The sequence below is a fragment of the Sus scrofa genome, chromosome 5 (assembly GCF_054392235.1).
Source record: "Sus scrofa isolate SSC_HxYL_T2T_F1_AM1 chromosome 5, Sscrofa_HxYL_maternal_Yorkshire_Landrace_v2.0, whole genome shotgun sequence".
Taxonomy (NCBI): domain Eukaryota; kingdom Metazoa; phylum Chordata; class Mammalia; order Artiodactyla; family Suidae; genus Sus; species Sus scrofa.
The window spans coordinates 90270887-90294315 of record NC_139387.1 but is presented as its reverse complement, the minus strand read 5'-3'; the positions used below and the strand labels follow the sequence as shown (position 1 = coordinate 90294315).

Below are 23429 nucleotides of genomic sequence, written 5' to 3'. Positions count from 1 at the left end.
TTTATTACTTTGACTCTCTCCTAGCATGTTTTGCAGTCTTGTCTTTGCCTGGGTATCCTGCCTTCCACCCAGCATTATGTAATGATGCCAGGCATGGTCTCAGTAGGAAGTTAAATCAGTATATTTATCTTTCTCCTTTCATATCTCCTGTCTCTGCACCTTCTTTATCTATCTTCTTTTATTTCTCTACCTACCTCTACAACTAGCCCTATTTTAAATTGCATTGAATGTTGTCCATTAACTGAAACATCATGTTCCCTACTCCATCTTCAGGGTGTGAAGAGTAGGCTTTATGCTACCTACTTCAAAACTTGAGATATGTTTTGATCTCAAGTGACTTTTCTCTGTAACTCAGAGACTTTCAATTAAAAGAAAACTCTCCAACCCACAGAGTGGAGGAAAATGTTTGCAAATTATATATCTGGTAAGAAACTTCTGTCTTAAATATATGAAGAACTCTTACAATTCAATAATAAAAGGACAACTAAACCACTGAAAAACAGGACAAGGATCTCACTGAACATGTCTCTGAAGAAGATGTACAAATGGCCACTAAACATTCAAAGATGCTCAACATCATTAGTTATCAGGAAATTGTAAAACAAAAGCACAATGAAATGCCACTTCATGCCCACTAGAACAGCAATAATAAAAAATACAATTAACACAACATTGTAAATCAACTATACTTTAATTTAAAAAATTAGCAATAAAAAATCATTTGATTTAAAAAAAATACTGTTAACAGGTGTTAGTCAGGATGTGAAGAAATTGGAACATTCATACACTGCTAATAAAAATGTAAAATAGTGTAACCACTTTAGAAACAGACTAATAGTTCCTCAAATGGTTAAACATAGAGTTACCATATGACCCAACAATTCTATTGCTTGTATATATTCAATAGAAATTAAAACACACATCCACACAAAAACTTGTACACAGTGTTCAGATCAGCATAATTGATAATAGCCTAAAAGTGGAAATAACGCAAAGGTCCATGAATGGATAAATAAAATGTTGTATGTCCATACAATGGAATATTATTGGGCCATAAAAATGAATGAGGTACTGATATATGCTACATCAAGATTACTCCTGAAAACACTATGCTATGGTCTTTTGATTTTCATATGGTTTAACTTACATGAAATTTCCAGGGTAAAAAAATCTATAGAGATAAAATTAGATTAATCGTCACTTAGGGCTAATAGGGTTGAGAGAAAATGGAAAGTGACTAGTAATGGGATTTCTTTTGGGGGTTATTAAAGTGTTCTAAGATTGTGATGATAGTTCTACAACTCTGAATAAAAAAACCACTGAGTTGTACACTTTAAACGGGTTAACTGTATGGTATGTGAACTACACCTCAGTAAAACTATTATATAAGAAACTCTCCAGGTACCTCAGAATTCATGAGTTCAGCTTATAACAGATTATCTTATTTTGTACATTACTTTAAAATTTCCATATGTGATGAAAATCTCCTCACGTCACCACAGCCTAGGATTAAACAAATTAAAAGAATAACAGAATTAAGAGAATTTTAACAATTTGTGATTCATACAGATGGGGGCACCTCCTGCTCTAAATACATAGAAATTCTGTATAAAATTCAGAAAACAAAAATTTTAATACATAGTCAAACTGGTAAGAATGAAAAGAAAAATACTAGTCCCAATATTGAAAAGAAAATTGGAACTACAGTAAGGGTACCAGCAGATGTCAAATAAACCATGGAGGTGTAAATCCTGCTGAGTTCTTATGTCCCAGGGGGATGAAGATTAAGTTTCTGCCTGTGGAATGTGGAGAAGTTAGAACTTTATTCCAAGTATCACCAAACACCTTGAAGAACTGCCCCATTAGTTAAAAGGGGGTTTTAAAGAAAATGCACCTCTAGCCAAGTCTTGGATGAAGCATCAAAACTAAGTCCTGTGAAATGCATGGGCATAGGAGGAAAATTGATACTATGAAAGTAAGAGAGGAGCCCCAGCCTGAGCTAATGATGTAAAATTGATTGAAGGACATTGAAACAACAAGGGCACAGCAAAAGCTAATTGAAAACGTCTCTGTAGAGATTCTCCCTAACCAGAGGCAGGAACTCTCACTGGGGAAAAAAAAAAAAAAAAATACAACCTCTGCTGAAGATAAACATTCAGCTAAAATGATCAACTACACAAAGAAAGAATTCACCATGAGACAGAGTAAGCAAATGGACAAGTATAAGAAGTAGCACTCTGAAGAATTTTAAGTAATATCACAATATGAAAAAGTAGTAAACATGGTTAAAATTATTAAAGAGTAAAAGAATGATTAGGAATAATATTTTAAAAATCCAGCATAAAAGAATAGGAACATTTGAAAAAGCACATCCAACTCTAGAAATGGAAAAAAAAAAGTCATTGAAGTAACACCAAATAGAGATTGAAAATTCAATGGACACGTTAAGTAGTATATTTGAAACAGCTGAAAAGAAAACGTTAAGGAATATCCTTTCGTTTATATCTATATCTTGGATGATTTCCAGGATGCCTCACATAAATATAGAAAGATTTATATTTTTTATATTAAAATATTTTTATATAAAAATAAAAAGATTTATTTATGTAAATATAAAAAGATTGAGACGGTGGACCAGATTAGGAGACACGGGGACGAGAGAAAAAGTCACAACATTCATCTAATAGGATTTAAAGATCATGGAATAGAGAAAATGGGGGAGAGGGAATATGCAAAGAGATAATGGCTAAGAAATTTTCCAGTATTAAATATGTTATTTTCTATTTTCAGGTGTGGTGATAATTGATTAAAATATATTCTTCAGTGACAAAAGTTCTACAGGTTTATTTGCTTACACATTTATAATCTATACATAGTACATAGGAAGAGTCCTTTGTGTGGTAAATAAACTGGAAATAACTTTCTGTAAAAGCTGATAGTTAATTATATTAAATGCGACACTTAACCCCCAAGAACAGACAACTGCAAAGTATTTGCAGAGTTTAATCAGCAAGTTGAAAAATCAGAACTGTAACCATGTTTTACACTATAATGTTGAACCCTCTCAAGTCTTTTCACAAACAATGGGCGTACAACTTACAAGAAAAAGTGATTTTTACAGTGACTAAATAACAGAGTGAGTTTTCAGCGACTAAGGGTCAGGCACTTAGCTGACTCTGTATCAACAAATGTACGGGATAAAACTCAAAATTTCCTACAAGAATCAACACAGAGTTATTTCCCTCAACTCAACCCCACCCCTGTTCCATGTATCTACTTCACAGTCAACTGTTAACAATATACTATACTTCCTGAGATTATCATAAATAAAACAAAATGATGAAAACTCCTTACGCATATATTTAATATTTCCTTCATCTTAATATGTGTTACTGTTGGAAATCATATCAAGAAATAAAACTCCTGGGAGTTCCCTGGTGATCTAGCAGATTCAGCACTGTCACTGCTATGTGCAGGTTTGATCCCTGGCCTGGAAACTTCCATATGCCACAAGGATGGCCCCCAAAAAAGAATAGAAAAGTAAAGAAAAGAAACTCTCTTGAGTTGTTTTCATAGTTACTCACAATTCTATAGTTCTTAATTTTTAAAATGCTGTGAAAATATATGGTTATTATTCTGTATCATAACATTCCATAACAATATTCCATAACATAACATTACATATTCCATAATATTCCATTCCGTAACATTCCATAACATTCCATTTGATAACATTCAAGCAATACTTGAATCCCCACCTATAGATGAGAACAATCAGATACAAGAGTCAAGGGAACTTCCCTAAAGGAGTACAACCAAGGTATGTGACTTCAGGAAAACCAAGATACTAACCTTAGCCTCAAAGGCAGGATTTCTTGAACTCAACAGCATGGCTCTCTGGGGCGGGGTCATTTTTTGTTGTGGAGGAGAGGGGCTGCCCTGTGCACCACAGGACATTGAGCAACATCTCTGAATTCTATTCACTAGATGCCAGTACACCTCCTCCCCAGCTGTGACAACCAGAAAAACATATCCAGATTTTTCTAAATGTCCTCTTAGGTGCAAAACTTGTCCCAATGAGAACCACTGGTCTAGAGAGAAAATGATCACATGAGCAACTAAACAGATGATTATACATGTACACTGCTTTCACATACTATATATAAAATTTTATTTTTTTCCTATGGCGTGAATATGACTGGTCCATAGCTTTATGCTATATAGCATATGGAACTCTACCCAATATTCTGTGATAATCTATCTATATGGGAAAAGAACCTGAAAAAGAATGGATATGTGTTTATATATAACTGAATCACTTTGTTGTACAGCAGAAATTATCACAACATTGTAAATCAACTATACTTTAATAAAACTGTAAATTTTTTCTAAAAGTTTCCATCCTTTTCATTAGAATAATCCTACTGATTTCTAACTATATTTTTCAGAAGGAACTGTCTCCCATCATTTCATTGCAAATTACTAACAGCTTATCTTTTTATCTTTTTGTCTCACATTTTGATTTTCAATTATATTGAAGTTTTAAGTAAAACTGAGTTAATAAAGTGCTAACTGATCTTTCCTGCTCACATTATTTATGTGAGGTAGGTATGTGTTTAGTGTTCCGTCATCAGAGGAGATTAAGGATAAATTCAAGGTCATACAACTTGTTAGTGGCAAAAAAAAAAAAAATAGGCAACTTGTATGGCTTTTCCCCCCCATTAGTGTTGTGATTCAAAATAATTAATAATACTGGATTATTTAATTTACATTATAATATATTAACATTTTACCTTTAATTGGTTTAACCCAAAGATTTAGATAAGATGAATAACTTTTACTAAGAGTAACTTTGATTTTTTAAGAATTCTATCTGGGAGTTCCCATCGTGGCGCAGTGGTTAACGAATCCGACTAGGAACCATGAGGTTGCGGGTTCGGTCCCTGCCCTTGCTCAGTGGGTTAATGATCCGGCGTTGCCGTGAGCTGTGGTGTAGGTTGCAGACGCGGCTCGGATCCCACGTTGCTGTGGCTCTGGCGTAGGCTGGTGGCTACAGCTCCGATAAGACCCCTAGCCTGGGAACCTCCATATGCTGCGGGAGCGGCCCAAAGAAATAGCAAAAAGACAAAAAAAAAAAAAGAATTCTATCTGGTACTCTCATGGATTTATAAAATATAGACAATTCCTAATGTCACAAAGATATATTTTGTAAAAATAAAGTGGAGAAGAATGGAATTATTATGTCTCTCATATTTCTCATTGTATAACCCCTTGGAAGTCAAATGAGAAAAAACTATTTAAATAACCCAATTTTGATCACCCAAACTGAAGCATTCTACACACAGGTACATTTAGAATTACTACATAAAAAACAATAGCTTAAATCACATTCACATAAACAAGTAAGATTATATCTTTCTACTAATTAAAAATTATAGAAAGATTTACAGTTTGATGTATGCTAACAAATATGTTGATTAAAAAATAGCAATTATGTACATATAATACATGTGAATATATCATTAATTTAAATGTCATAAATCTCTGCTTTAGATAAATACAATTTCCTATTTTTTTATTTCTTAATAGTTTCAATTGGCAACCTCTAAATGTACAGAGCATGCTCACCCAAATATCAGAGAATAAGCAAAAAATTATTTAATTACAAAGTACTTTAATGTATCTAAATATTTCACACATTATTATTTTAAAACAGTGTAAAGCTAAAAAAAAAACTTCTAAACAGTATCAAATGTGTATGCTGTAGAAAAAAAATAAGTTATTGATAAAATCCTTAACCAAAATCTTAGCTAGAAATGTTAGCAAAATAAAATAAACTTTGAGATTGCTACTTGAAATTTTAGAACATTGCATATATTTAGTAATTCTAGTAAACTAGTAGTATTTGTCTATATAATTTAGCTTTTTAACCAGATGGATATATAATAGAATTCAATATTTCCAAGCATATATACTTTTAAATTTAAGTGATTGCAAATAAGTTGACATTCAAAGATTCAAATTAATAGCATTCAATGGAACCACCTAATTTCACAGGGCTTAATCATTTTTACTCATGTAAATGTTCTTGTATCACCAAAACTGTAATTACCTATGTTGAAAGTCCTTTGGTCAGTATGAGGCTTATGGTAGTTTATATTTATAAGCTGGGATGCAGTGAACCAGGATCCAGGGTGGCATGATTTGCACTGGGTGTCTCAAGACATATGCAAGCCCAAGACAATAGAGTGAACAGGAAATTAAGAAGGCAAGCAAAGGTAGAATGTGCAACAAGTTCAAAGCTGATGGGTCAGGAACAAGGAATGCAGATAAGAACCAGAGTCTAAGAAAGGTAATACAAGCAGCCAGTGGCCAGGCACTCTGGATAACAAGCAAAAAGGCACAAGAATGGATGCACAGCACCGAGAAGACCTTGATCATTGGGCCCAGGTTCTGTCCCAAATGGGATGCTTCTTGATTACCACCTCCCCAAGCCAGAATCAATTCCAAGATTAATATGTGTGTTGGGCTGACAAGGGTCAATGAGAAACAAAGATCTAGACAGCGAAGACCTGTCACTTCTTTGCCTCCTAGGGAGCATGTGGTAGGAGGGAGAAAAAGCTTTTTCAGTAATGATTATGATTTCAATGAACCCCAACACTTATATGCTAGCACCAAATGCACAGAGATATTTTTAATAATGCCCAAATTTAAGAATATGCTTTTGACCATCCAGTATGTATGCATATATGTGTATTAGCTGTTTAGCACATATAGAGTCACAACTTTCATCACTTTCACAACTAGCTTCATTGAAATAAAAGAAGGATAGAGGGAAATGCTGATAATTGAAACTCTTACCTCCTAAGTAGCATCAATTAATGAGTGTAGTGAGCAAAATCAGGACTTTGCTTTAACAAAAGATTTATCCGCCCTCCCAAACATTCATGATAGAAAAAAAAAATCTAAACCTGATCCAATTATCTTAGAAAACACATAAAACTGGGACACTGTTTAAAATCATTTAGTATCGCAGCAGCTTCACAAACGAGTGCCATTGATCTTGCTGCTTGGACCTGTGCAGTTCAATTCAATATGGTTAAAGGCAGGATTGTCAGTTCCACCATCTTCTATGGGATGAGATTTATCACTTAAAACTTGCTTCTTCTAAAAGAAAATGTTAACATGGTGATTAGAAAAAAAGAAACTGTTCATGCAACTCTAAATCATTGTTACTACTGCTTTTCTTTCTCTAAATCTGCTTTGTAGAATACTGAGGCGAGATGAACAAGTGAGCAACAGATGACTTACAAAAGCAAGGCAAGGAGTCCCCGTGGTGGCTCAGGGAAAACAAATCTGACTAGTAAGCATAAGGATGCAGGTTTGATCCCTGGCCTTGCTCAGTGGGTTAAGGATCTAGCATTGCCATGAGCTGTGGTGGAGGTCGCAGACGCAGCTGGTATCTGGCATTGCTGTGGCTCTGGCGTAGACCAGTGGCTACAACTCAGATTAGACCCCTAGCCTGGGAACCTCCATATGCTGCAGGTGTGTCCCTAAAAAGACCAAAAAAAAAAAAAAAAGTATCTTCCCTGTCCATCAAAGTAGTATTCTATCCTGGTGATAAAAGCACAGTCTCAGTAATTTAAGAAAAAAGAAAGCCAACTCACTTTCTTAAAAATGTCAAAATTGGATAAAAAGTCCTCTTGGGTTAGTAGGAATCTGCGATCTACATTTTGTTTTCTTCCTCCTGAAAAATATACATTGTTTACATTGTTAAAAAGGTATGTGTAACTACGGTCCATCATACATGCATTTAACGTGGGCACATTCACTTCTACGTACTTACAAAACACAAAGAGAAAGACTCTCTTACATAGTGTTAGAGACTTATCTCATCATTTCCTTTCCCTCAGTCAGCCTCAGATTCTGTAAGCCTCTCACTGGAATAAATAAGAGTCCAGTGTTTAAAGGTAAATGAGATGCCTTATAAATGCAAGCCAACCACCTCTTCCGGTATTCAACTAGGGAAGAATCATCTGACCCAATACTGGTAGGAAAACTGGTTTAAAAGCATCCCTCATGATCTACCAATAAAATATCAAACCATCCATCTCTGCTTCAGACAGTAGAGTTGCCCTTCCCCAGTATGGAGGCTACAGATGTGTGAAGAAACAGGAAAATTATGAATCATTGAGTAAATTACTTAAGTGAAATTCAGTATGACAATAGGTGCCTGATCTGAATCCCCTTCCTTAATGTTTTGCTCTACAAAAATCATTCTTTGGTTTGGTATTTTATCTGTGGATCAAAGATGATGATTTTAAAACCTGTATCTCAAAGAGTGGTTCTCCAACTTCCTCTATTCAAATCACCTAGGAGAGGTACCTAAAATGCAGATTCCTGGATTGACCCAATTGGGACTTCTTTGGGTGAGGCCACGAATTCAGATTTTTACCAAATTTCCAAGATGATTCTTATGCTGGTCTAAAGTCTGAGAATCACCACTTTGGTACAAACCTAGACTTTTAATCTAGGGAGCCTCTGCTGCTCAGGAGATGAGTTCAACTTTAAATTAATCCATTTAACACCGTGAAGTATCTATCATGTACTAGAGACTCTGTCAAGTGAGACAGAGATGAATAAAATAATCACTGCACTCATAGCTCATAGTCAACCTAGGAAAATATTTACCCCAACTTCACCAGTGAGGAGACACATTCATGGTATGTGTTTAGGTAAAGCTGAAATGCCAACCAAGTCTGTTTGGCCCAAGTTCTTACATACTCCAAGTATCTTACAGTAGATCTTTAAATATATTTTCCAAAGAGCATCAGGATTTTATGTTTCTGACTTTTTTTTTTTTGCAAGGTTTTCACTGCTGCTATGAAGTGGGAATAAGTCATATATGAAATTAATGAGGTTGAAGTGGTTTTTAATCATTGGATGCCTATTCATCTTCATGTTTTAAAATAAAAGATAAAGCTATACACGGTTATCAGAATGAAAGCATTTAAGGGGAAAAAGGGGGTGAAGGGTGTACTCTGATACACCTGTTTTTTAAGGAAAAATTAGCTGAAAAAGGACTAGAGGTCAAATAGTAAAAGGAGATTGGTTAGGTATATTCCAGAACTGAACAGTTGGGTTACTGGTGAGAGAAGTTTAAAATTTGCCTTAAAATATATCAAAACAGATAAGAGACTAAACCTACTATGTGGGAATTTTTATTTTTGAGAAAAAGTATAGTCCTTTTATAAAGAGAAGAGTTTAAACAAATGTTTCAGAGGCGTTTAAACAACTCTTTATTATAAATTTACAATAATTACAAATTGTATTGTCTATAATAATGTATTAATATAATCATATATAAAATCACCACTAATTATCAATATAATTTATTAATTACAAATACAAGTATCTCTGGAGTTGCCTTTGTGGCTCAGTGGATTAGGAACCCCACTAGTATCTATGAGGATATAGGTTCAATCTCTGGCCTCACTCAGTGTGTTAAGGATCCAGTGTTGCCATGAGCTGTGGTGCAGGTCACAGATGTGGCTTGGATCGCATGTTGCTATGGCTGTGGTATAACACATTTGATAAAGAAGAAGTGAAACTGCCTCCCCCTGGCTTGTGTATTTGTATGTGTGAGGGAATATAGGAAATTAGGGAGCCCAGCAATTTCCCCAGCTCCATGCTACTCTGTGATTGCTCCAAGCCACCGTGATCACTCACCTGGGTGACTGCAGTTGCCTTCTACCTGCTTTCCTTCCCTTAGAGACTATTCTCAAAACTGGATCAGAGCACTTCTTTGAGAATTATTGGAAAAGTAATTGAAAAAAATACCCCGTATAGTAGACCTTAAAGACACAGAGAAAGAAAATAGGAGAGAAAAGATAAGGAAGTCAGAGGAACTGTCCCAAGACAAAAGCATTAGACTAACAAGAGTTTCCAGAAAGAGAAAATAGGAAATGTCAGGAAATTATAAAAGAGATAAAATAGGGAAGCACCCTAGAACTGAAGGACATGGGTCTTCAGTGTGAAACCCTCTTGAGGGCTTAGGGCAAGGCAGTCACAATGAAATGGGTCACACATGAAGGGCCAGCAGGCAGCAGGGCTCTGGTGTTCTCAACAGCAACCCAGAAAGGGGAAGAAAAGTAAGACATCCTCCAGGAACAAGACAATGATTTCCATCCTAGGATTCTCCATTCAAAGTATCAATCAAGTATAAAGACATTTATTTCAGACTTGCCATGTTTCCAAAATCTCTTCGCTTGTCCACCCTTTCTCAAGAACACATGATGGGACATGCCCCCATTCGGTTAAGGGAGTAAACAGTATTAGAAGTAATGGGATATAGGCAGCAGGAAACCCAACAGAGGAGGGAGACCAAGAGAATTCACAGAACAAGGACAAAATGAAGTCCCAAGATAACAGTTCTACAGTAATTCCAGAGAGCAGTGTAAATGTGTATTTCAGTTTAATTTTCTTTAAAAGTTATTTTTTAAATTTATGAGCATCTGAAAAAAGCCTTCACACTATGTTTAGATATAAAGATCATAATTACTATTCCTTATAGGTATATACTTCTTTTTTTCCCTTTTTTAAAATTAAAGTATAGCTGGATTACAATGTGCCAATTTCTGCTATACAACTAAGTGGCTCAGTCATTTATATGTATCAAATGTACATTCTTTTTCTCACATTATCTTCCATCATGTTCTATCTCAAGAGACTGGATATTGTTCCCTGTGCTGTACAATAGGACCTCATTGCTTATCCATTCTAAATACAGTGGTTTGCATCTACTAACCCCAAACTCCTATAGTTTAGAGTCAGTACAGGACAATGAGAAGATCATGGTACAGTGTTGCTGTAATGGCATGTGTGAAACCACTAGCAGTATAGTAGCTACAAGCAATTTTTTCAACATTTTATCATATAGCAAACTGTGAGATAGGTCAATTCTTCAATTCTTCAACTATTATTACTCTCATTTTATACATAGGATAGCTAAGGATCAGAGTAGCTACACAGACTTACAGCTATAAGTTCATGCAGCTCTTAAATTGCTTAACAAAGATTCAAACTAATATGGGTCTTCTGTTTTCAAGACCAGGCCCTAAAATTTCCCCTGAGTAAAATGGAACAAGTAATTAAACTAGTTGTTAGGGCTATAGTAAAATAACATAACTAGCTATAAAACAGATATAGTAAAAACTTTATAGAGGTAAATACAGCAATATTAATGTTTAGCTAGGTACCTGTTAATAAACTGATAAGCATTCCCACAAATAAAGTTGCCAAAGTTCCCACCGTGCTGAAGTACAAATACGATAAAGAATACCAGTTATCCATCAGTGGAGTCCTAAGAGAGAGCAAAAGCATAACTGTAAGATTTCATGCAGTGCTACCAGCAACTAAGAGTAAGTGTCAATAAGCCGCATGGCAAATATAATCATATTTTTTAAGGTCCAAATCTGCTGTTCCCATTTTATCTTATTGGATCAGGAATTAGAAATATGACTTAACCTTGACCACATACTGTAATACTTAATGTCTATGTTTACTCATGCAACTCTGTGTTGTGTCCCAGGCACTGTTCTTGTCCTAAGAAAGTCTAGTGTAAAAAAAAAAAAAAAAAAAAAAAAAAAAAAACATGGATAAGGTGGTTCTCGCCCTCAGAAAGGTTACATTCTAATACAGAAATGTAATGAATAAGTAAACAAATTAATAAACATAATAATTGCCACTGGTGGAAAGTGTGTAAGGAAAATGAGAGAAGGTAATGTGACATTAACAGGGTGGAAAGGAGGAATTAGGCTTCAAGGAGTAGTTAGGGAAAGCCTTTGTGAAGAAGTGACTTTTGAACTGAGATCTGAATAACAAAAGTCACATTCTTTCTCCCAGGACACACTTTAAAAGGACACACTGGTCTCAAAAGGCTTCATTCTAGGCAAGCCAGAACTGGGGCAATACTTTAGGGAAAGTGGATTCATTTTTGCTTTCCTTGGATGTATCCATGGTTCTGTGCTTTCAGGCTGGAGATGAATATATTCACTAAGGATAGTCTTGCCCTCACACTCACTATAAGGTGTGACAGTGAGGTACCAAAAGGTATATCATTTCATTAAATCAGATCACATCAGTATCCAAAAGCTCCAAAGTGTCCTGCATAACTGAAAACTCTAGTAGGAAGATCATGGCTGTAACTCATTGCCAAGGCTCTATGGATCTGGACCCTTTAAAACTGTACAAAGAGCAATTATCCAGTATATTTGCATAAACTGTAGCTTGTAGTTGGTAAAGGCCATACTTCAAAAACTACATATGCAATGTATCTTTTATAATTTTGCTTTTCATTTTTAAAGTTTTTCAGTTAACAAAAACAATTTTTCATTCAACTAGAGCCAGTTTTTGGCAGCATTTACCCATAATAGAATTTTTTTGTTCTTCCTATTCAAGTCATCTCTGCATCTGTAGGTGAGGTAGAAGTTTCTATTAAAATTAAGAAAAAATGGCATTTTTTGCTATTTCTGAACAAAATGTAACAGCCAGAAATCCACATGGAATCCACCCTTTTCAAAATTAGGCAAAAATCAGTGTTGCAGGCAAGACAAAAAGTGACCAGGGTTCTCTACCTGTCACACATATTTTTTAAAACATGACATTATAAAGCTCCATTCAATACCTTTCAATGTTGTGTACTTGAAAAGCACTGGTAGAAAATGGCACTTCTGTGGTTGTCATCCAATTTGTCCCATTGTATGTGCTGTTACAGCCATAGGTTTCAAGGCTTAATGGCATAGTTCTCTCAGGAAGTGGAGGATAAAGTTGAGCTCCAATTCCGACCCACAAAGAAATGGCAAATCCAGCCAGCAGACCAACAAGGGCTCCCTGCAAAACAGGAGTGCTTTTCAAAGAAAAAGAATACAGTTTGCTTTGAAGTGGAAATTAATATTAGAAGGTTAAGTTTAACATGGTCCAAGCCAAATTTACCAGCTCCCCCTCCTAAAACTATTCTCCTTTGTAAGCTCCCTGCCTCTTGCCAAGGGCAGCATGGGTCCCTGGTCCCTCAGTCCAGAGTCCTGAGGTCTCTGGAACCCCATTCCCTATTTCCTATCCCTATCTAGCTAATCACTGATGCCTGTCCATTTTTCTTTTCATTGTCTCATAATTCCATTTCTTCCACTCTGTTTCCAAGGCCAGCACTCTGTTCTGGCTTCTTTGCCTCTTTATATCCAATAACTACAACAGTCATGCAATTGACTCCAGGACAATTGTTCCCTTTGTTTTTATTTAATCTGTGAAAAAAAAAATGGCACACCACATGAGCAACAGACTATGAAGAAGAAAGCATCCACAGAGGTTAATCCTATACTTAACAAGATGTATAGCTATAATTGTGCTACAGGAAAACTAGGGGAGAAATGGCAAGCACTTTTCACAAATGACTGCAATGGTGCATACAATCAAACCAAGTCTTTATAGAGATAAGCGGAAATATTTTCTCTGAAGACATTGGTTTCCCAATCTTTAGAAGGCTTGAGTTCCCCACTCTTGCTGTTCACCAGTACTCCAGGCATTTTTACAGTTTTTGAATGATGTACACCCTCATTCCAAATAATGAGAACAAAAGCAAACCTTGAGGTGGGAAGCCCCTTCCTCTGTAGCAAAATTTCTCCCCTTTCTTTAATAATGATCAGGGACTTCCCTGGTAACCTAGTTGTCCAGTCAAATTCGACATGCCATGAGCATAGCAAAAAAAAAAAAAAAAAAAAAAAAAAAAAGAAGAAGAAGAATGATCAGTTAGGGCAGCCTGTGCCTTGGGCTCCATATAGAGAGAACAGCAGAGAATATTTGAAGTAAGGGGGAAAACATAAGCAAAATTGTAGGGTAGGAAAAAAAAAATGATGTGTTGCTGGGAGAACAGAAGGCTGCTGATGAAATCAGAGGGTGTATTCTGAGGAAGAGGACTGTGAGCTCTTTCATTAGGCTGTGAACCTTTGAGAACAGAATTAGGTTTCTTTTTTGGGGTGCCCCAACACTTGTCACAGTGCTAGACATGCAGCAGGCATGCAATACATGCCTTTGAGTAGCATGAAGCTGGAATAGCAGTGTGGCTAGCTGTAGACAGGTCAGACTTGCTTACTCTCAGCATTGTGCATGGCTTGATGTAGGATCCACAAAATTATAGATGCCAGGAGAGCAGAAATACTCAGTGTTCTGTATCCCCAGGACAGTATGCCCCAGAAATAACCAATGAATAAATGAATGAGATAATGAGAGGAAGGAAAGGAAGAAAAAAGGAAAGAAGGGAGAAGGAGAAGCAAAGGAAGGGAAGGTGGGAAGAAGAGAGGGAACGGGAGGGAGGGAGAAAGTCAATTTCAAAGTAAGGATAGGTAGGTAATCTGTGGATGAAAAATGTGGATATAGTGAAAAGAGATACTTCCTATGACAAGAATAATGGATCTCCCTTCCCCTGCAAAAGGGTGTGTTGGACCTGGTCAGCTACAGTATTTCTGGAGGCAACTCATGGTGGCAATAAATGTCAAAAATCAAAAGTCAGTCTTCTTTTAATGTTTCAGGCACTCAACAAACCACTATGCATTTACTAATGCAAAGAATCTAATCAAGTCTTCAATATTCTGAGGTGGACACAAACTGCTCTCTTTCATTGAGACTAATTTCTATCAAACTAGCCTTTCAAATGAAACTTCATTGAGAATTATTATTAATTATAATAACAATGATAAAGTCCTTATTAGTATTTTCCTTACCAATTCCTGATGACACATGAAGAAAATGGAATTCTAATGTAAAGTCATACAGACAGATATCCAAAAAGCACATGAAAAGATGCTCAACATCACTAATTATTAGAGAAATGCAAATCAAAACTACAATGAGTTATCACTTCACATCAGTCAGAATGGCCATCATCAAAAAGGCTACAAACAGGAGTTCCCATCATGGCTCAGTGGTTAATGAACCCGACTAGTATCCATGTGGATGCAGGTTCAATCCCTGGCCTTGCTCAGTGGGTTAAGGATCCGGTGTGTTGCCATAAGCTGTGGGGTAGGTCGCAGATGCAGGTCAGATCCCATGTTGCTGTGGCTGTGGTGTAGGCTGTCACCTACAGCTCTGATTCGACCCATAGCCTGGGAACTTCCATATGCTATGGGTGTGGCCCTAAAAAAAAAAAAAAAAAAAAAAAAGGGTCTACAAACAGTAAATGCTGGAGAGGGTGTAGAGAAAATGGAACCCTCCTACATTGTTGGTGGAAATGTAAATTGGTGCAGCCGCTACGGAGAACAGTATGGAGCTTCCTTTAAAAACTAAATATAGGAGTTCTCTCTGTGGTGCAATGGGATTGGCAGCATCTCTGGAGACCCGGGATGCAGGTTCAATCCCCAGCCTGGCACAGTGGGTTAAGGATCCAGTGTTGCTATGGGTGCAGCATAGGTTGCAACTGTGGCTCGTTATCTGACCCCTGGCCTAGGAACTCCATATTCCATGGGGTGGCCAAAAAAAAACCCTAAATACAGAACTGTCATATGATCCAGCAATCGCACTCTGGAGAAAAACATAACTTGAAAAGATGCATGCACCTCATTGTCCACTGAAGCACTGTTCACAATAGCCAAGACATGGAAGCAACCTAAATGTCTATCAACAGAGGAATGGACAAAGAAGATGTGGTATATATATATATATATATATATATATATATATATATAAATATTATGTGAATATTATTGGTAAGGAAAATACTAATAAGGACTTTATCACTGTTATTATAATTAATAATAATTCTCAATGAAGTTTCATTTGAAAGGCTATTTTGATAGAAATTAGTCTCAATGAAAGAGAGCAGTTTATGTCCACCTCAGAATATATATATATAATGGAATATTACTCAGCCATAAAAAAGAATGAGATAATGTCATTTGCAGCAACATGGATGGACCTAGATATGCTAAGTATGGTTGGTCGGACAGAAAAAGACAAATATCATATTAAATCACTAATATGTGGAATCTAATAAAAATGATACTAAAGAACTTATTCATAAAACAGGAACAGTCAAAGATTTTGACACCAAACTTATTGTTACCAAAGGTGACAGGTTGTGGGAAGGGATAAAATGGGAGGTTGGGACTGACATATTCCCACTACTATATATGGAATGGTTGGGTAACAAGGACCTACTATATAGCCCAGGGAAATCTACTCAATACTCTGTAGTGACCTACATGGGAAAAGAATTTGAAAAGGAATGGATATATGTATATATATTACTGATTCACATTGCTGTAGATCTGAAACTAACACAACATTTGAAGTCAACTATACCCCAATAAAATTTTAAATAAATAAATAAATTTAAAATCATAGTCCTATAGTTATTCTACATCTGTCTGAAACAATCATACATACATTAGCCTTTTTCTGAACCTCAGTTTACAGCAGGACTGAACCAGTGGAGTTTCTCCTAGCTCAGAGGAATAATTTCAATTTCACTTTTTCTAAACAAAAGACTCAGTATTTCAAAGCATAGATATATCTGTATAGAAGAACAGAGCTATTCACCTCTTTCTGAATACAGTTCCCAATTATGATCACCCTTACGGGTCTAGAACCGTATCGTTGGAGCTGTACCTTTAAATATCAGAAGTATAAATTTTCTGACCAAAGTGGTGAAGATCTTTTGCTGTTGCTTCTCTTTGCTATACTTTGGCTATCATTAGTTATCTCCAACTCTACTGCCCTGAAACTTTTCATATCTGAGCCTGTCCATCTCTTTTAAACCCTAGTGATTAACTTTCAAGGAGGGAAAAAAGATAAATGCGTAAAAATGGTGTTCCTTTAGTTATTATTATTATTATATATGTTATCTTATAATATACATCCTTTAGTGATGTATTGTTCTGGGAGTTTCCATTTTGTTTCACACATGCAGGGTCCCAGTACATAGTACATTCATTCTGCACCCCAGTAAAGTCAATGTGAGTAATTTAAGTCATCAAGGTAAGTCAATAATGACAGATATCAAAGGAATCATATATTTACAAATAAGAAAAAATTAGAGATGCTACTATAGTTGGGAAAGTAAGCTTTATACGTTTTCATTTTTTATACTTACAATTGAGTTGGAAAACGGAACCAAAATCCCCAAAGCAAACAAGCCCATAAGCGGTCCACCAACCATGCCAAATATGCTGAGTGCTGCCTATAAAAATTAGAAAAAGTCATCAATCAGCAATTTCAAATCCAAAGTTAAAATGTTTAAAGATATATCAATAGGATGGGTATTTAATGTTTTCAGCTTCCTCATGAAAATCATGGCAGCCTTGCTGTTGACGAAGAGGTAATCAGAACTTGGAAGCTTTGCTTCTTAGTCTCGAGTTCCATCTGTTCATCAGGAACCCTCATTAAAAGAAACAAAATGTAAAAAGGATAGAGAATAATGAGACAAGTGGGCGCTACTTCCTGGCCGTGTTCTTGCAGACATTAATAATCAACTATATCACTCCTTTGTGCCTTGGTAGTTTCAAAACTTTCCACAAAACAAGATTATGGATAAGTACTGCTAAGTGACCAGTGATGGAAATGAAACCCAGTGCTATCCTTGATTCCCTAAGGATAGACCTAGAATGAGAAATATGATTTATAGAAAAAAAGATTGAGCAAATCATGTAGCAAGAGATTTAAATCTAATTGGCTAATTGCAACCTTTGCTTTGATGTATAAATGCCAAAATCATGATAGTGAAAAAAATTTACAGTGTTTAGAATGGAGAAATGCAAATAGCTGAATCTTCAAGAAATATGAATTCACAATATTCAAATGGCCAATTTTTTAGCTTGGAGAGAACCATAAAAGAAGAATTAGGGACACACCAGTCTGTCCACAGAGTAAGGGGGACAGATAGAAGAGAATAAACAAATCAAAGAAAAAATATCAAGTCAAGAAAAATTTTAGAGGGTATAGACTGCAGTCCTGGATTTGAAAAAAAAAAAAGGCTACACTATGGAGTAGGGAAAGAAGTAAAGATAATGACAAAGGAGAACTAGTATTTGAGGAGTATACGGAGTCAGGATATGAACCTAAGGAGTCATTTACCAACATCTCTTGAGCCAGAGTCCACTAGGAAAGAAGGTAGACCTCACTGCAAAATGTGAAAGAAGTCAATTGGCCCAGGTAGCAGGCTAGAGCCAGTTTGGGGGATACAAGGAATATATATCCCCAAAATATCCGTCTCAGGAAATAAGACCTAGGTTACAGATGAAGCAAGGAAGAATTGGCTTGGAGCTATGATGACTTTCCTAGAAATCTCATTATACATATTTAGGCCAGATGTGGTTTATGGAAAAAAAAGGGAATCAGCCACAGTAAGAGCTATAGTAATAAAGTAGACTAAAGAGGAAAGCACATTAATAAGCATTGTATTGGTTATGGTTAAGGTATACCAGGTAAGCTTAGACTTGTCTGAACCTAATTCATCCATTCATTCATTCATATAATCAAAATGAGATCACACTATTTGAACAACTGGTATTCTCTAAGCAACAACTAACCAGAAAGGACCTAAGTCATAGGTCTGAAGAAGAAGCCTGGAGGACTTGTTTTGCCCAGCATGAACCCTCAAGTTTCTGGATCATGTGGAGGCCCAAGAGTCCCAGAAGAAGAGCCCAGGTAGCCATGGAAATTTCATGGATAGTTTAGGTTGATCAGATATGTAGATATTTATGAACCAATATATAAATAGGTACCTTCGACCTGAATTTGAAAAATGTCTACTTTGCCCTGGGCATAGAAGTAGGCATCAGATATTTGATACAGTATCAAACAACCATGTCATAGTCCTCACCTTCAAGCAATTACAAACTATTTAGTAAAACAGACATTAAATAAATAAATACAATAAAGTATCATAATGGGAATGATAAGAGAAATACAAAGTGCTCTGGGAACATTTGGCAGAGGGAGCTCAAACCTATCCAGGGAACTGAAAGGGCCTTTTTGAAAAATAATGTTTAACTTGAAAATTAAACTTAGGCAGTTGGAGACAGGAGACAGCATCCATGCTAAGGCCTGGACGATAAAAACAGTGAAGGACACACAAGGTTCAGAAAAAGGTTATTCCAAAGATTAGTCTGTCTTTTCCATTCCAACTCCTTCAAAGAAGTGAGACAGAGCTTTCCAACATAAAAAAAATGCTCTCTAACAAAAATTTAGCAAATTCCACAGAACATGAGAAGGACACCTCAGGTGATAAAAAACATATTTCCATTCACAGGAAAATGGAATAGGTGTACTTTTCCCTATTCCTCCTGCTAATAAAACTAAAACCCCAGACATTGCATATGAAACAAACATCAGAAGCATCTGAAAGGTGGAGAGAAGGCAGACTAGCTAGGACTTTGGGACCTAAAAAACAATGCAATGGTGAGTTCTCTGAGTTTAATCTTTGCCCCATATATTTGTCTTAGAGATGAAGAAGCTGACAATCCAGAAATGAAAAACAGATTCAGGTCAAAAAAACTCAGTAAAATCCAGTTCTCTCTAGTCATAAGACTGGTAAAGGAGCAACTTAGCAAGAAAGAAAACTTTTAGACAATAACTTCTATATTCCAGCCAAATGCCACAAAATTAACTGTTCCTCCACGTACACAGTCTAGAAAAGGCCAAGTAGGGAGCCTAGATTACATACCCATCATCCTATAACAAGGCAGTCCTTCCCCTTCCTGCTTGGGCAATGTTCCTGGAGGCCTAATGGAGAATCAGAACTTTCACCATTGCCCAGCAAGAACAAGACCACCACCACTACAGTGCAGTGGAGATTACTCTCATCTAGGAAAATAAGAAGCTCCTCCCTTGGGTATCAGCAGAGACCAAAAAATCTGGACTTCGACCTCCACCTGACAGTAATGAGGCAGCACCCTCCCTTACACTGTTGAAGTGGGTATCAAAGAAAACAAACCAAAACAGAAGGTGTACATAAGATCCAGAGCCTAATCACATAATATGAAAATGTCCAGGGTCCAAATGAAATTCACTTTGCAGAGTAGGAACTAGGAAGATCTCAAACTGAATGGAAAAAGACAATCAATAAATACCAATATAAGTGGCAGATATATTAGAATTACTTCACAAAATTTTAAAGAAGCCATGATAAAACTGCTTCAGCAATTAGAACATACTTAAAGCAAATGAAAAAGCAGAAGTCTTTAGCAAAAAAAAAAAAAAAAAGTTTCAACAAAAACATAGATGATATAAAGAACTACACTGAAATATTTATAACTGAAAAATATAATAACTTAAATAAAAGTCTCAATGGACGAATTCAACAGCAGACTGGAGGGGACAGAGGAAAGAATCAGTGAACTGGAAGACAGAACAAAAAAATTAATCAATATGAAAAATAGAGGAAAGAGACTTTAAAAAATTAGTCACCAGAACCTGTGCAAATACAACAAAAAATATAACATTCATGTCATCAGAGTCTTAAGTGAGAAAAGAAAGAGAGTGGGGCTGAAAATTACTCAAAAAAAAAAATGACCTTCCCCAATTTTACAAGAGACACAAACCTACAGATTCATAAGTGGAGCAAACTTCAAATGGAATAAACCTAAAGAAATACATAGCAAGACACATGGTAATTAAACTTCTGATATCTTCAAAGAAAAATTCTGAAAGCAGCTGGGGCAGGGGAGGGGATGGGGGGAATGACATCCTACCTGTAGAGCAATTAGAACAGCAGTAGATGTCTCCCTAAAAATAGTGGAAGACAGAAGAAAGTGGTGCAGTATTTTTCAAGTGTTAGAAAAAAAAGAACTATCAACTCAGAATCTTATTCCCTGCAAAAATATTCTTTGGGAACAAAGGAGAAATAAATGTATTCTCAGATGAAGGGAAAGAGAATTTGTTGCCAGCAGACCTCCACTAATGAATGACTAAAGGAAGTTCTCTAAACAGAAAGGAAATAACAAAAAGAAGGATCCTTGAAACATTAGAAAGAAAGAAAGAACACAATAAGCAAAAATATGGGCAAAACTTTCCTCTTCAGTTTTTTTTTTTTTGATAATTTTTTTTATTTTCCCACTGTACATCAAGGGGGTCAGGTTATCCTCTTCAGTTTTGTAAATTATGTTTAACATTTGAAGCAAAAATCATAACATTGCCTAATGTAATTCAAAATGTATGTAAGACTAAATATTTAAGATAATTGTATTATAAAGTAGGTAAATAGACATGAATGGAGGTAAAGTCTCTATACTTTATTCAAACTTGTAAAAGGACAAAACAAGTAGATTATGATGTTGTGTGTGTGTGTGTATATACCTAAAGTAACAACTAAAAATGCTATACTAAGGTACAAACACAAAGCAATATAGATAAATCAAAATGGGGTTCTAAAATATGTTTAAGTATCCCACAGGAAGCCAGGGGATAAAAAGAAAACAAAAAGGAAAAACATAAAACAAAATATGGCAGGCTTAAGCCCTAACACGCTAATAATGACACTAAATTTTAAAGATCTAAATACACCAATAAAAAGATAGAAATTGGCACACTGAATTTAAAAACATGACCCAATTCTATGATATATACCAAAAAACTCATTTGAAATATAGTAATATAGCAAGCTCAAAGTAGGATGAAAAAAAACTACGCAACCATTAATCCAAGGAAGAAGTAATTATATTAATATTAGATAAATTAGACTCCAGACAAATAAAATTATAAGAGGAGGACATTATATAATGCTAAAAGGATTAATTCATCAAGAAGACATAGAAATCCCAAACGTATACAAACCAAACAAGACAGGACAGGAAAATCTCCAAATATTGGAAACTAAGTAACATATTTTTAAATAATCCATGGGTCAAAAGGACATGTCAAAGGAAATTTAAAAATACAAATACAAAATAAGAAAAGTTGTGGGATATAGCTAAACCAGTGCTGAGGGGGAAAATTTAGCAATTAGTGCACACACTATAAAAAAGTCTCAAATCAATACTCTAAGGTCTCACTTCAAGGAGAACGAAATAGGAGTTCCTGTCCTGGTGCAGTGGAAACGAATCTGACTAGAACCATGAGGTTGCAGGTTCGAACCCTGGCCTCACTTAGTGTTACACATCCAGCGTTGCCGTGAGCTGTGGTGTAGGTTGCAGATGCAGCTCGGATCCGGCATTGCTGTGGCTCCGGCGTAGGCCAGCAGCTAGAGCTCCAATTAGACCCCTAGCCTGGGAACCTCCATATGCTGTGGGTGTGGCTCTAAAAAGATTTAAAATAAAAAAAAAGAAGAAGAAGAACAAAATAAACCCAGAGCAAGCCAAAGGAAAAAAAATAATACAGATAATAATTAAAAGAAATGATTGAAACTTGCAAAAAAAAAAAAAAAGAAAGAAATAATTGAGAACAGAAAAACAATATGGAAAATCAATGAGACAAGAAGCTAGTTCTTGAAAATATCAATAAGCCTACAACAAGACTGAAAAAAAAGAGATAAAAGATAAAATTACCAATATTAAGAATAAAACAGGAGATATCACCACAGACCCTGCAAACATCGAAAGTATAATAAGGCAATACTATGAACAACTCTACACACATAAATTTGGCAACTTAGAAGAAATGGACCAATTCCTTGAAAACACAAACTACCACAATTCACCCAATATAAAACAGATCATGAGAATAGCTCAGCAATAGTAAGGAAGTTGAATTCATAATTTTTACACTCCCAAAAAAGGAATACCCTAGCCCACATGGTATCACCAGAGTATTCTACCAAACATTTGAAGAAGAGTTAACACCAATTTTACACAATCTATTCTTCCCAATTTATTTTATGAAGGTGGTATGACCCTAATATCAAAGCCAAACAAAGACATTACAAAAAAAGAACTACAGATCAGTCTATCTCATGAATATTGATGCAAAAAAATTTAACAAAATATCAGCAAATGGAATTCATCAATATAAAAATAACTGTATGCCATGACCAAATGAAGTTTATTCCAGGAATGCAAAGCTGGTTCAACATTTGAAAATCAGTGTAACACATTACATCAAAAGCTAAAAAAGAAAATCATATCGTCATATTGACTGATGCAGAAAAAAAAACTGACAAAATTCAATACCAATTTATGATAAAAACTCTCAGAAAAATAAGAATAGAGTGGAATTTCCTTGACTTGTTAAAGGGCATCTACAAAAATCCTATAGCTAATGCCTTCAATAATGAATCACGGACTGCTTTTCTCATTCAGACTGGGAAACAAAGCAAAGATGTCCACTCTCAACATTCTTATTCAACATGACATGGAGGCTGAAGTCAGGGCAATAGGAAAGAAAAGGTACACACACAGATTAGAAAAGAAGATATAAACCTGTCCCTATTTGAAGATGACATGATTTTC

The 23429-nt window shown here is 35.7% G+C and overlaps 1 protein-coding gene across 1 annotated transcript in view; it reads right to left on the bottom strand.

Moving 5' to 3' along the window:
* Window positions 1-7035: 7035 nt before the first annotated feature.
* The window catches only part of SLC5A8 (solute carrier family 5 member 8), a 53666-nt gene continuing 37272 nt past the window's right edge, over window positions 7036-23429 (bottom strand). Inside the window, 5 exon segments of the mRNA NM_001291414.1 lie at window positions 7036-7167; window positions 7668-7747; window positions 11259-11362; window positions 12686-12891; window positions 17141-17227. Of these exon segments, the coding sequence (NP_001278343.1) occupies window positions 7042-7167; window positions 7668-7747; window positions 11259-11362; window positions 12686-12891; window positions 17141-17227 (603 nt within the window). The 3' untranslated portion in view covers window positions 7036-7041.